Source organism: Chamaea fasciata, unplaced genomic scaffold, assembly GCF_029207755.1.
Source record: "Chamaea fasciata isolate MVZ Bird 193981 ecotype frontalis unplaced genomic scaffold, bChaFas1.0.hap1 SCAF_1, whole genome shotgun sequence".
Taxonomy (NCBI): Eukaryota; Metazoa; Chordata; class Aves; order Passeriformes; family Sylviidae; genus Chamaea; species Chamaea fasciata.
The window spans coordinates 134,139,283-134,154,505 of NW_027094086.1; the positions used below are offsets into that span (position 1 = coordinate 134,139,283).

General features: G+C 42.6%; 1 protein-coding gene across 1 annotated transcript in view; it reads left to right on the forward strand.

Annotated features, from left to right (window-relative positions):
- The first annotated feature begins 357 nt into the window (after window positions 1–357).
- PLXDC2 (plexin domain containing 2) overlaps window positions 358–15,223 on the forward strand; it is a 259,764-nt gene continuing 244,898 nt past the window's right edge. Inside the window, exon 1 of the mRNA XM_066198866.1 lies at window positions 358–1,176. Coding sequence (XP_066054963.1) covers window positions 1,068–1,176 — 109 coding nt within the window. The 5' untranslated portion in view covers window positions 358–1,067. The remainder of the gene's footprint in view (window positions 1,177–15,223) is intronic.

Consider the following 15,223-nt stretch of genomic DNA (forward strand, 5'->3'; position numbering starts at 1 on the left):
CGGCGTTGGGCCGGGCTCTCCCCGTCCCGCGGAGCGGCGGGGCTCCGGCCGGGCCCGGGGGTCTTGGTGCCGCCCGCCGTCCTCCCCCCGCCCTCGCCGTGCAGCGCAGGCTGCCGGCGCTCCGGGCAGCGACCCGCCCCGCTCGGGAGCCGTGCCGGGGCCAGGTGCCCGGCCCGGAGCGCCTCCCGGGACCGCCGTGCGGAGCGCGGCCCCGCCGGCAGCGGCGGGAGGACCGGGGAAGTCCCGGCGCCTGCGCCCCACCGCGCTCTGCGGAGGGAGGGGGCGGGGGGCGCACGGGGGTGGCCGGGCCGGCCTCAGGCGAGCCCCCTGCCCGCACTTGCGCGGCGGGCGGCGACGGCAGCGCGGGGCGCTGCGGGCCGGGGGAGCGCCCGCCCCACGCCGCTGCCCTCGGCCCCGCACCAGCGCCGCCGGCCGCGGAAACCGCCCCGAGAGAGAGAGAGAGAGAGAACTTGTTCGTCCGTCCCCGCCTGCCTCCCCGCCGCCCGCGCATCCTCTCCCGCGGCGCATCCGCCCCCCTCCGGGTCTTGCTCCCCCCGTACTCGGGGCCGGTCCGCTGGCTCCGCTTGGAACGTTTCCCCGCTCGTTTTGCACGGAGGGGTTTAGTCGGTAGCGGTACACCGAGAAGAGGCTCCATCCCTCAGGCACCCTGCCTCACCCTGCGGGGGAAGGGAGCTGGGTGGGGGCAAGCCAGGAAGGGAGGATCTCAGTGGCTCTCCTAAAATCTATCAGCAGGCTGCGAGGAGGGAAGAGTTTGGCACTTTGTGGCGAGGCTGGGCTTGTTTTCCCTAGCGGTGATGCCGCTCGACTGAGAGCGGCGCGGCCGCGCGAGTTAGGGGCACGGAGCCCCCCCTTCCCCCCCACGTCCTTCCAGCGCCCACAGCCCCAGCGGCTCGTCCCTGCCGCCCCGCTGTATGAGCGCTGCTCCGAGGACAGGGCGGCTCGGCGCCTGCTAGGGCTGCTCTCCGCCGCCCCCCGGACTTCCCCACCACCGACGAGGAGCGGCACGGACCCCGCACCCGGAGAGTTGTGTCGGCAGGCTCCGTGCTATGGCGAGGCTGCGGAGAAGCAAACTAGCCGCTGGATTTCTATTACTTTTCCAGTGCCTGAGCGAGCGCTGCCAGCTCGCCGGCGGGGAGACGCCGAGGCAGAGCCGCGGTAAGCGAGGCCGGTACCTGCCGGGCGGGGCCGGCCCGGGTTCTCCGCGGAGCCCGGGGCAGCGCGGCCGGGGCGGGCCGGGGTCGGGGGCCGGGCCGTCTCCGCAGCCCCCGCGGTGTGGGCTCTGCCGGCCGCTCCACGGGCCGCGTACCCAGAGAAGGCAAACGCCGTTCGGGGCTGGCTGCCCCTCCTCCCGAGAGAGGCCCGGGATCCTGGCTTCTCATCCTTCCCTACCCCGGCTTCTCCGGAAAGAGCTCTCTATGACTTCATTTCTTATTTTAATGAGAATTCGGGACTTTCCTCCTTTAATGAATCTGCCCCGCGATCACTAGGAGCCGATGCTTTTCTCCTCCCGAGCCCCTTCGCGGGGTCCCCGGAGCCTCCTTCCCAGCCATGTACGAGACGCGAGGGGCTCCCCTCTAGAGCCGGGAAGGGAGGGACGGAGCCCCCGGGAGAGGCGCCCCGACAGCCTCCCCCGCCCGCCCTCCCGCGCCGGGGCCCCTCTGCTCTCCCGGCAGCGAGCCGTGGAGGGATGGCAAAGTTTCCCTGCAGATCCTGCCTGGGAGAGCTAGCGGGCACTCTCCACCCCCGCGGAAGTCAGTAGCTTGCAGCCTTCCCTGGAAACTGGGCGTTGAGAGAAGGAGAAAGATAAAGGAAGCAGCCCCAGGGGCTGTGGAACCTGTTCGTTAGGAGCGAGAGGCTCTGTTGACTAAGTTTGCTTGTGAAGTGTCAGCGTCCTCTTGTCAGTCCGTCTCCGAGACACCTGTTAATGCGTGACACACAGCACCTGTAGTGCTTTATCTTGGGCCACTGTTTCCCGCAGCATGGGGTTCTCTTTTGATCACTAAAGCCTTCTGTGTCCTGCATTCCTGTGCTGTGGAGGGGAAAGCTGCTAAAGGAAGTCTTGGCGCATTTGCGGATAGTCGTGGGGTTTGTGTGTCAGGGGACCTTTCTGCAGCAGGTTCTGGTTTACAGGTATTTCCAAAAGCTGTGCCTGGGTATTCGAAATACTAGCTGGATTGTTATCAGATGGAACACGCCCACTGGCTTCCCTGGTGCAACAGAACTGCCCCTTCTTCCTTTCCTTAAAGGTTTGATATGAGTGTGAAAAGTTTCGTGGTCACTGTGTAACTGGCCCGAAAAAGAGAGACTGGGTAGTTTTTTTTAAATGTCCAGTGAGGTTATGTGCTAGACAGAGCGAGAGTTTCCCGGGTAGGGGCCTACCACTGAGTTTTGGAATTGCTAAACGACGGGGTAGCTCAGCAGGTTACCGGGCTCACATGTCACTTGGGGCCAAAGGGAAAAACCACGAGGAGAGTTTTCATGTACTGCTGCAAACCCCATGTTGCTGTGCTCAGGGCTGTAGGCAACAAATGTTAGTATTTGTTAATGTTAGTTATAAGGGAGTGGTGCGGTGGTGATACTAGAAAAAGAGAATTGCTATCTTGTGTGGTAGTGGACTGAGCTCACAAAGTTTGTTATCATCCAGACAATAAGATATTAGTGGTGACTAAATGAAGTATGATTTATCAGTGTGCAAATAAACACCACACATCACTGGCTTAGGCTATTAGGTTGTAGTAGTCGTCAATGTCTGTTACCAGGAAGTGCTAAATAGAAGGTTTACCAGTGGATTGCTTATTAATAAATCATTTAATAATGTCTTGTGTCTTCCTGAATGTGATACGGAGTAGGAAGGAGTTTATAATCAAGCAAATACTATTTTGATGTATTAGTTTAATACATTCTGAAGAAAATGTAGGAAGTATTTGTTTCAAGTAGAGAGATGGGCAATCTGAGGTCAGTTTTGATATTTAGATGTTTATAACTTTGGCATCTTTTCCCTAGTTCTTGATTAAAAAATCTGTATTATGACAGTAATAATTAAATGTCATTTTCAAAATCAGAGTTTTATTTCCTTTTTGTTTGTTTGTAATACTGCAGCTATTTGGAAAAAAAAATGAAAAGACAGTGATAGACTGTGTCTAATCAGGGAGAAGAGGAAAAATATGTAAAGCCAGAAATTCAACTTCAGGCTTTGTGAGTCAAGACGAAAAAAAAAGTGATGTTTTGAAGTTATACTTTATTTAGAACCTCCTGTATCCCTTTGGATCAGCTCAGATAAAACCTTAAAAGAGTTAAAGAATAAATACTTGAGGTAGCTGCAAATTCTTAAGGAGATGCTGTTTTTACCTTTTTGTCAAATACCCAGTAACGAAACACTTTATTGAAAATGAATGGAATAACAGTGTCAAGAAATGGAAACATACAGTAAGCCCTGGCAGAGCTGGAGCCAGGGAGGATTTCTGAAGATGCCACTACACCAAAGGCACACGCTCGGATTTCAGCAGAGATGGGAAAAAATGCAAAGTCGTTTTTTTGCCAGCCCGTTAACATTATCTTACCGCAGAAAATCAAGTCGGACCAATTCAAGTGAAATAATTTCCTAGGCATGCTGGGATTTACCTGACTGCCCCTGGGGGTTTTTAAACCCGGACTTCGGTGCCAGGGTGGGAGGAGGCTGCGCTGGCCGGAGCGGGGCTGTCCCCGCCAGAGGGCGCAGCGGCGGCCGCGCACAGCCGGGCTCCCTTCCAGCATCCATCCATCCCTCCATCCCTCCATCCACCCATCCATCCATCCGCCCCTGGGCCCATGCAGAACTTCCTTTTTGATGACAAAAATGCTAAAAATCCAGGATGGAGGCCGTTGAACACGAGGTTTGTGTGTATTTGTGTTTTACAGTAGCCAAACTGAGTATGACATGAATTAAGTGAAGTGAAACAGACGGTCGCTTGAAAGCTCACAAAACAATTAAGGCTTCCAGTTGTGTAAGCGAGGGCTCACTGTTGAAGTGCTGCCACAAAGTCTTGAAAGTGTTATGTTTTTTTGCAAATGTCATCAGTCAGAATTAGGAGGCTGTTATTGTAATTTTTATTCTGTCAAAGTATGTTCCAGAATCCTGATATAATTCAGAATCCTGATATAATTTATATTCATTGGACTGGTGGCATTCGGGGGATGGGGGGGAACTATTTTTATAGGATAAACTGCTGTTAAGGAGTGTTTATCTAGCATTTATCTACTGCTGAAATAGTAACATTCTGTATATTGCCTGAGTTTTACTCTGTTAAAAAAAAAAAAAAAACATAACTGAGACCAAACTTTCATCATTGTACTTTAGGACCTTTGACTTTTATCTTAGTATCAAAAGAAATACAAGATTAGACAACATGTATATCAGGAATATTTTCTTTGTTTGCATTGAAGTATTTTTTTTCTGTACTTGATATGTAAACAGGGACAATTGGGTTAGAGTATCCTACTGACATTTGAGAGCAAATCCTATTTGCATATCATATACATTTTACTAAGACTTCATTCTAAAGTAGTGCAGATTTCATCAACTTTTATACTGCTTTTTCCTCTTGTACGCTTTGTCATTTCCTCTGAAAGAGTGGGTTGAATTACTAGTAAATAGTGGGTAAATTAAGACTATAATGAGGTTGACTTAGGTCTTAAATTCAGTTTTACAGAAACTCATTTCCACAGATTTAGAGTAAGATCAATACTCATAGTTCATTGAAAGTTTAAAAATCCCTTGGGAAAAAGTGGTTTTTGTTTGGCTCTGAGTATTCCTGTTCAGAGTTTATATCCTCATGCAGGCATCTAAACTCCAGCAAATACTTGACTCAGATGTTAGGTTTTGTCTGACATGTAACTTGGAGTTGATGATAAATAACAGAACTATCTCTCTAAACTGTAAATAAATGTAGTCAGTGAAAAAAAGGTATTTATAATTTGAAATAAAAAAAAAAAGTCTGGTCAAAAATTTATTAGCAACACATACAGGTCATTTAGAGCAAAATCCTGTGATGTCTACTGCCTCACTGAATACCAGAGTCCTGTAAAAACATTCAGTTCAGGGGGGCTGTTTCATTTCAAGCAAGAGACTCCTGAGACCATGAAGGAGGTAGATGAAGAAATGCATAATGTCAGATGATGAGAGACTCTGTGAGGAGAATAGTCACAGACCTTAGTATTTGTCATTAGAGACTTTTTGGCAAATTTTGGTGAAGCAGTGCTGCAGGTCCCTACACCTGTGCACATCTCAGGAGATGGAGCTTTGGACCTGAAACTTGGGTTTCCTGCAGGACTGCTCTGCAGTGATGCCCAGAAAGTCACTTTGCTTTGAAGTAACTATCACATGCTCTGTTGAATCCTGATTTTTTTTCTCCACAAAGAAGATAGAAATTTCATATTCAAATAAATAAAAATAAAAGCAACATTTGACCCTGCTTTTGATAAAAGTCACCATAGTTTCATTGGACTGTGTGAATTACTGCACAGTTCTGCTGCTTGTAACCTTAAAAGCCCTGGAAAAAAGAAATCTCTGTATCATCCCCAGTTGCAAAATTTACCAAGACTGCAGTCTGTTAGTCTGAGAACACAGCTGGGGTCACTGATATTTTGCATTCCCAGTGTGGTTCATGCTTCCTAAAAAAATGAATACCAATGGAATTTAAGGCGGCCATGGTTAAGGTAATCTCTCCTGAGGACTCTCTATAGAGGGAACAAAGGTAATTTTATGAGAGCATTTATGATCCAATACAAGGAAATGCTGCAAGCTTGCCAGCAGTGTGGAATTATATCCAGCTTTTAGGTTTGATGAGGGCTGAGCTGGGAGTGTTAATGCAGTGCAATTGGCAGATGCTGTATTTACTGAACTGGAGAGTTGCATAATCACAGCAGGAACAAGAAGAACCTATGAGTTTGCTTTCTATGGAGAAGTATGCAGAAAGGCCATGCTAAGGGCACATGAGGATTGTTTTTGGTTGTGGCTTCTCACAAATGAGCATAAGACATTGCCCTGAAGTAATGTCTGTGGATGCTGTGTCTCATCATGGAACATTTCCTCTACTTTCTCCTCTCTTCTTTTTTTTCATCCAACCAATAAACTTAACTTCAGTTTGCGCTCCTTGCAGTTAACATTGTGCAATCAGTTGGGCTAAGTGTCTGGGTTTGAAAGAGCTTGTGTAACCTGTTCATCTCTCTCAACCGAAGGGCAGCATATTAGAGTGTGTTTCTAAGGTGGGCTTGACCCAGCCTTCTGAAGCAGGAAAATGGAGCAGGTTCTGAGGCCAGATCCAGGGTCAGGCATGGTGCTTGAGTGAAACACACAGTTTCAAAAGTAGCATCTCAATGGGGTGATAAATCAAGAGAAATTAAGGATTGATATGAAGATAGGTACAAGACATCACAGGAATGATGCATGTGCTCTACTCCACCATGGTAAGATCACTAGAGGTATTTTCTCTTCAGTTTCAAGAACTACATTTTAAGGAATATGTAGACTAATTGAGGACTCTTATGTGAAGAAAAAAGGAAAGAACACTCTTATGGAGAATGAAACTAAGAGATGACATTGTAACAATCTTAAAGTGTGTAAAAGGCTTCCACAGAGGAGGGAATAACTTGTCTTCAGCAGCAACTAATGACTGAAATTGCAGTAAGGCAGACTCCTATATGATAAGTCTAGAGGAACAGATTATCTATGAGTAGTCTTCATCGCTGAAACAGGTTAGAGAAACATATGTCCAAAATGTCATGCTGTCAAAAAAGGCAGCTGTTCCTGCCTTGGGACAAATGGCTGAACAGCATGACCTTTCTAGGTCTCACCCAGCTGTCTAGAATCATTCTGTGTGGATAGCTTTAAGTACAGAGGGGCTCACCTTGAACTCTGCAGCTAGGTAAAATACAAGCATGATACCAGTGCTCGCTTAGCTTGAGACCTCTGTGTCTCTCATTCCCAGTGATGTGGCTTTAATGGGATTTCAACATACATTTTCTGTGGCTGTAGAGGAGTTAAGGACACTTAAAATGCTGCTGTAGTTAGTGTTCTTACGTCATGAAATAAAGCTTTTAAAATCAGATTGTGTTCTTGTTTAGAACTTTTTACCTTTTAATTTTCTAGATTCCATTATAAGCAGATTTTTTTTTTTAAGATATTCTCATAGTGACTTTTCTGGTCTTTAGGCAGAATCACTTATCTCATGCCATTTTGTTCAGTGAACAATCCTTGACATGAATAAGAAGAGTTCTGCAACGGGAATATATAAACCCTTCCATTTAACCTTTCTCTGGCAGCATTTCAAATACATGTTGTGTCAGAGTTGATGCTAGGATCTCCATTCCTTTGCTTTACAGATGTAATTGAACTGTGTCGAAGGGCTGCTTATGTTTCAGGGTTGCAATGCCGTTTATAGTATTTACTGCAGCTTTCCTTAACTGCTGTCATAGGGCACATTCTCTTGGAAGTTTCAGTTGCATTTAGTAGCAGAATAGGATGCAGTGGTTACCCAGTAATAAGCACTTAGAGTTGTATTTAATTTTTTCTTCTATCATGCACTACCCTTTGTTTTCCGCTTTAGTTATAATTTACAAACTGCATCTCTGCTGAATAAGTGCATCTTTTCTTCTCACAAGAGTTGCTACTAGGCTAGTTGTAAAAGGTGAGTATCATCCATTGTAAATTCAGTGTTTTCTGAAGGGTGAAGTGTTAAAGGTTTGTTCATCATTATGCAGATTCTTCTTTTATGAGTCAGGAGCTGAACTAAAAATCCATTGGAAAACGTGATCTTGACCTCCACTGAGAACTGGAAGCCAGCATGAGTCTTTTTTGTGATAGGTGCTCCATGATGTTCTCCAGCTGCATGTTTCTGCTTTCCTGTGTGACTTAAAAGGATTCTCCTTTTGAATTTGCAAGCAAAACTGTGTGCATTTGCAATTCAACCTCAGCCCCCCAGGACAGAACTCCAAGGCCCTCGGTGAGGAACTTCTTTGTGGCAGAACAGGTTACAGAGTTCCTGAGTTCATCCTCTTCTGCTCCATCCTGCATCTCCTCCCTGCGCTTCCTGCTTGTTCCAGAGATTGCTTCCTCCTTACTTGCACTGTTTCAGTAGCTGATGTGGCCACACTCTAGGTCAGATGGATCAGACCTCCTCTTGTTAGTCAAGTGGTATTTGAAAAAGAGGAAGAGAAACGGAAAAGACTACATTTCAGAAGAAGTAGTGGAGGTGAAAATAAAATTATAAGGAAAATGAATGTAGTATTTTGAGACCTCTGAGCGTTATAAATCCTCTTAGAACAATATAAAAACTCTGGAAAAGTAGAATAGCTGAATTCTATTCAATACTGCCGGGTGTTACGTAGGTTTAGTCAAAAATGTTCAAAAAAAGCCTAGTTGAAAATGGAAAATAATGTTAAAGTTGACAAGTTCTTGTCAGGTATTTCACAGGCAAGCAACAAAGCAAGTATTATGAGATTCTTGTTTTGATGATGATAAAATAAGTAATTTCAAATTTTGCATTTGGATCTTTAGCTTAGAATTTTTGTATTACGTATAAACACAATTAAAAAGCATTTTTATTTGAAGTTTATGTGTTTGTGTATTTTACATATTTTTCATTTAATTTCCTTCAGCCAGCATTCACTATTCATTTTTAATCTGAATAAGATCAAAAATTTTGTTGAGGGTGGGAAATTAACTTTCTGGTCATCTCTAATGCAATTCATTGCTGTTGAAAATATGGCTATGTAAGCCCTGTAAGAGCAGGCCTGCTCTTTTATCTTGTAATAAAACTTACTTTTATTTGATGACAGGAAAGGTGAGAATGGCTGAAAAGAGCAGTTGTCTTGATCATCCGGTCAGGGTTTTGGGGTTTTGTTTTTTTAACTTTATAGCATATTTTTCATTCAGGTTGCTTCAGGGTTAATAAGATATACATGAGGCAACAAAATTAAAAGAGAGCACATTTTTCAGAATACAGCTGCTGTAAAGGTAATAGATTTATTTTTTACTTGCAGTGAAGATATTTATGGACTGGAAGTTTAGCATTTGATGTATTGCAGAAAACTGACCTCAATATCAACACAATTTATTAATGATTCCTATTTAAACTTATATATACACTGATCTGAATTGTGGTCACAAATAAAATGGTTAGCATGAATCACCATTATAGATTGTCATCAGTTCTGGCTTCCATTTGCTTTTTACTGCATCTGTTATTTATGTTCTTTTTTTTAAAGTTTTATGAATTAAGAATGTGTAATGCAGTGCTTTTTAGTTTATAATGCAAATTCTGCAAGACTTGATAATTGAAATGTACAGTCACAGACTGTAGAAGTACACAGCTTTTCATGTTTACATTCAGCCACAGAAACCCAAAGGGTTCTTTCCCCTATAAAGCATCACACTAAGTAATAACACAATTGCTTTCAGTTTGCTAATGTTAATGAATTTATTCTTCCCAAACCTTTCCTATAAGCTGTTGGAGACATTTCTATCTTTCCAATGCACAAGTGATATAATAACAGTAGAAAGTTGTCCTAACAATTTCTTACCTAGGACAGTGTAGCTAAGAAAGGATTTTTTAGGTCAGCAAGTATTTCCTTGAGATGAGAAGCAGTTGTGTCGTGAAAGTCTGTTCCACATGCCCCCATGCACCGCAGGCCATCAGTATGTGCTTCTCTTTAATAACCTTTGGACACATGGTAAAATTGCAGCAGACCCAAGTATAATGTGCCACAGAATGATACAAGGGCATTGAGTCTGAGTTTCTACAGTAGCCAGAAAAAAAAAAAAAAAAAGGAGATAATTCTAGTATGCTTTGTTTGAAGGCTTGTTGGTCTTTATCTGGTTTTTGCTTAGCCTGTTTTTCCATTTATTTTTTTACTTAATATACTTGGCTTTTTCAGCCCCTGTTTGGTTTGTGCACAATTACATGGGCAATGATTGCAGAGTTGGTAATACTGGTTTTGATTCAATTCAGAACAATTTTCTAGAATAGCATTAATGACCTGCAAATTACTCTGCTTAGAGAAAACATGTCCATTTGAATGGAGGAAAGAAAGTACCACTGCCTTTTGTCAGCCTCTTGAGCTCACCCCATACCCCTGGAAAGCAGCATAGTGTTTTAAAGGAGGAGGGATTATGCTCCGCCTCAGCTGAGATGCCTGAGGATTGGCAGTTCTGCCATTTCATATTGTGTTACTGTACTGCAAACTTTGATCCAGCTTGTGTTCTTAATTTTGTTTAGGTGTTCTGATGTTGAATCCCAGACTTCCGATTCCCATCACTTGTCAGCAAGCAGTTTCTATGCTCTACTTCTCCACTGCTGTTTTCAGACCACACTTGTCTTAGAGTTTGCTTGATTGTTCCCAGAATCATAGAGATGTGCTTTAAATTCATCGTTTTCTTATTCTTGGAAGACCTTGTAGAAGTCAGGTAATATCCTGGTTTTACTAATAAGAGGGTGGTTTCAAAAAGTGACAACTTTGCCAAAATTAGATTCCTCATTTGTGTATCAAAGTATGAGTTGAATTTTTTTTGCAATAGCAGGTCTTTTGAGTTTCCCCTTGTTTCTTCAAATTCAGGGGTGTAGTTTCTCTCTGCATTCTTGTCCTTCAATTCCCTAATCTCAGATTTTAAATCCCTGTCAGACCTCTGATCAAGTAACCTGTCTGTCTGGAAAAAAATCCAGATTAGTGTTGACTGAAGGCTCTGATCAGTGCAGAGACCACAAGGCTTAGTCTTGGACTACTGTAGATTTTGCCATTTCTGATATTCCTTTCTTCACTCAGGCTTGGGTCAGGAGAGGGGGTTTTTCTCTAAGCTGTTTATACAACGTATCCCAAACTGCAGCATTTTCTAGTCTAGTGTGATAAGTTCTTTGCCTAAACGCAAGCATGTCTGAAGGACAGACAAACAGAAATACTGGGTCAGATTTCTGCCTGTTGGCACTTTGACAGCTTGAAAAGACTGTGTCCAAATCTTTTTGGTTTTGTCATTCAGTTCTTGGAGAGAACGATGGTGTTCCACAAACTGTAATATTTTTTTTTCTGTAATTAAACTTTAAAAATAACAATCCAGATTCAGAAATTGTTAGTCAGAAAAAGGAGTTCCGAAGCACTCAGTTTAAAACCTGCTGACCAGAATGCTTTGATTGCTCAAAAAGTTTATCATCCTAAGAAAACAAACAATCACTGCAAGCTGTAGATTATTATTTAAACAATATTTGCTAGATGTAGATTAATATTTTGCTTGATAAATATGATAGCAGCCTTTACTGGGAACTGTATCTTCATGTCCTTTTAGGGAAAAAGACTATTGACTAATGGTCTATAACACGTGTGTATACATTGTCCATGTATAATACTGTGCCTCTGATGCTATAAATCATGCTGAAGTTTCCTGTAGAGTAAGTATCTTGCTGAAAACAGAACTGATAGATCAGCAGACTGGTGCTTTTCAGCATGTGCTGTTTTATCACTGATCGTGGGTTTTGTTTGTTCTGCAGAAATAGTGGTAAGTTTAAAAAGCTATATTTTAAAAAGCTGTTATTCTTATCTTGCAAAGTATATGAGTTTCCCTCCTCTCACCTAATTTGAAAAGAAAGTTACATTATCATTTAGGTAATAGATCTAATAGAATAATCAGTGGGAGGCAGAGGGGGAACCCAACAAAAAGAGAGAAGAAAACAAGAACAATAAAACCAAAAAGAGGGGGGAGGACAGGAAGGAGGAGGAGCAGCAACCCACCAGAAAAATAACAAACCAAACCTCAAACGGCCTGCACACTTTGGAGCCTTTGGAATTGCATATCTAGGCTTCAGTTATGGAAAACTTCCCTTATTTAGAACTGTGCTTAAATGCATGCTTAACAGTACCATTCTATACAAATGGTGTCCTAAAGATGAGTGGACTGAAAAAGATGTAGATGTTTAAGATTTTCATCTGATCTTGGACTTTGGAATGTAGCTGACCCAGAAGTCTCAGGACATTTGCAACAGAGGCAATAATTTTTGCAGCCTTGTTGCCGATCCTGAAATGGATTGAGGAGAAAAGGATCTTTCAACAGGCAGAAAAGACTGACCTCCCTGTACAGTTGTAGTGGATAACAGCAACCAGTAATCTCTCTTCCAATGCATGTTGCATTCTTCTTTAAGAGCTGGGCACTGGGATTTTCTTTTTCTAATATGATGTGGAAGATACATTTAGGACATGCATCAACTAAATATTCACTTAGATTTTATGATCTGTCTCCAAGGGACTGAAATGTGGCCTGAGCTTGAGAAGCAATAAGCACACATGGCTCACATCAAATTTAAGTGTAAACACTTATTACATGCTGCTTCCTGAATGCAAATTTATGGTTTATTGTTCTGCTTTTTACACAAAAACATTGCTGTTAGCTTCAAGGGATGACCTAGAGATGTTAATGAATAATGTTTTATCCCTCGGCATGTATAGATAATAAACTGAAGGTGAGGTCTTCAGGATAGGAAGTTATATCCAGCTTTATCTTCAGAAGTTTGCTCTAGTTAGACCAGGTTGTAAAATAAAATCAGTTCTTTTAGCTTTAGCTTTGACCCTCCCATGCCTGTATTTGAATTTCATTATTTTATCCCTATTCTTCTGTTTTATGCCACAGTGGAGGTGCATACCAAGCCAGCATTCCTATTGAAACTTAAAAACCTGTGGCCACAGAGCTTGTCCAGTGTTTGGTTATACTTTCTGCTGTCATAATTATGTTTTATTGATCATTATAAATCCACTGTAGTTTTAATTTTGTCTCTCTACCTGAGTGTCTGAGACTGATGCTAATACAGTTGTAGAGCCAGCCAGTTGTCCCTCTCTTTCCAGTAATCTATTGTTTTGAGAGCTAAAGAAACTTATGACTTTTAAGTAAAATTCAAATCTGTTTTGAAGATTGCCATAAAGTAGAAGAAGGCAAAGAGAGAAAATATTTGAATGATTTAAATTCAATATTAAAAAAAAAAATAATTGCTACCCTTGCAAGCGTCAATTTGGCAGAGCACTTGAAAATGTGACTGAAGTGTGTGCTTGAAGAGAAGTGCACATGTAAAGCCTTCACCAAAATGACTTGTGCTAGAACATGCTGGTAGATGTTGCTTAAGTGTTTATAGGGCCTTTTATATGTAGAATTTAATTTAGGGTAAAAGAAAGAGGATATATTCTACCTTCACATGCTTCAATACAGCCACAGTTTACTCCTAAAAGAGCAGCTTGAGCCAATTTGAAATGAGTCTTCAGCCCACAAAGCTTTCCCTCTAATTCTGTAGCGTGCTCAGCAATGCTTAGTGCGTGTGATGTATTGCAGTATGGGATCTTTGGTCACAGTACAGCTTGATGCCACTTTCCCACGGGCAGCGAGCACGGCTTGTGTGCTCCCAGGAAGAGAATGAATGAATGAATGAACGGGGGGAGGTTTACCTTGGTGCTGAAAACCTACTCCATACCTCAGAGTTGTTCATTATACTCTTTGAAGGCATTCAGGATTTGGAGGGTGAAAGGTTCTGGATGCTTACTCCTTTGCTGATGTTTTTATTTGTGTTATTTCTTTTTAAGATATGATAATTTAATTTGCTTAATTCTAAGGGTAAAGGAAGTGCATTGGGTTTCAGAGTGCTTGAGACTCTTGAAATGGGAAAAAGAGGAGCAAGCAGAGGAGTCCATGAGTTGACTGTGAGAGCTATGAGAATATTTTCTGGGCAGGAATGAAAGACCTGATTCAGTTCTCTCTATACATTTTAGCAGCCGTATTAATTCTGTGGGGCTATTCAGCCTAGAAGTCTAGGGAGAGAGATCAAAACATCCACGTGAATTAAAAAATGGGTTACTTTGAGGACAGATATTCTGCTTCTGTAATTTAAATCTGTAGGGAGCCAGAGAGTGAAGATAGGAAAAGATATATTCAGAAGCTCTATAGAGAAACCATGTCCTTTTAGGGGAAAACTCTGCATTTGCTATTTGCAATTTGGTTTCTTTTTCAGTTTTAAAAAGTAATTATTAAAAAAATAAAATAAGAAAAAAAAGGTACCTTCTCTGATTCTTTTCTCCTAAAAATCACAGAGAGGAGGAAGGAAGCGCCTGTTTCACAGTTTAAGGAATGTTAGAAACTTCTAAATTATATAGGACAGGTAAACTGGGAAGAAAAGCTTCCCAACTTTTATCTCCCTGCCAGGTGACTGCTATTATCAATGGCTGCCTTGTAAAAAAAATATATGAGGAATGAAAAGACTTTTTGTCTGGGTCTTCTGGGCTATGCTTCTAGGCATTCAGGAGCTTCCTTTTTTCATGATTGAACACCTGTTTCAGCCAGGCATCACAGGATGGGGGGAGCACAGGCCAGGAAGGCAAAGTGGGACCCTTCTGGTCTGTGGCATTTCTTCAAAGGTCCAGTTGTTTCCATGTTCTGTAAACATGTTTTCTGAGGGGAAATGAGGAAAAAATTTGAATAATAGTTATAAAGAAAACTACAAGCTAAGTTCACTTGGCCCTGTGGTAATTTCCTGTATGTTTCCAGCTGTACTGTGGCAATAGCAGTTTAGCTTGTTGCTCGACAGAGTAGCCTCTGACCCTCCTTGAGGCAGTAAATCCCAGCAGAAAACACTAAGTTATAACCCAAAATAATGCTTCATTAAACATGGGATGCTGAATTTAAAGCATGTTCTGCTCTCCTTGTGCATCCCTCTGCATCCCTCTGTAGTGGTGGGCTGTATTTCCTTACCTTGTTAACTGACAGGATAAATCACTTATCTTTGTTTGCCAAGGCAAATTGCTCCAGTCTTCAACATTCCCAGGAATCCTAAAACATGTTTCTGATCAGAGGTGCCCATCTCCCTCAAGCTGCTCTTTCTATCAGTAACAAAGCATCTCTGCTCTTACTCACTTTGGGATTTTGATACCCACTTGCCAAGGTATTAGTAGGAAGTTCATTGAACTATACCTATTCCTGCAGTTTGTATTCATCCAGCCAACTGGCATGTGCATTTCATGATTTAAAATCATGTAATGTGCTTTTTCTCCCTCCCATCTCTCTGTGTATTCATGCTGTAGTGTATTTTACTTACCATTTGTGGACTTGGAATGCATGGATTAGAATTTTGAAATAACTGTTTATAATGTTTTACATTGCTTTCATCATCACTATTTATTAAAGTTGTTTTTAAGGACTGATGGATTT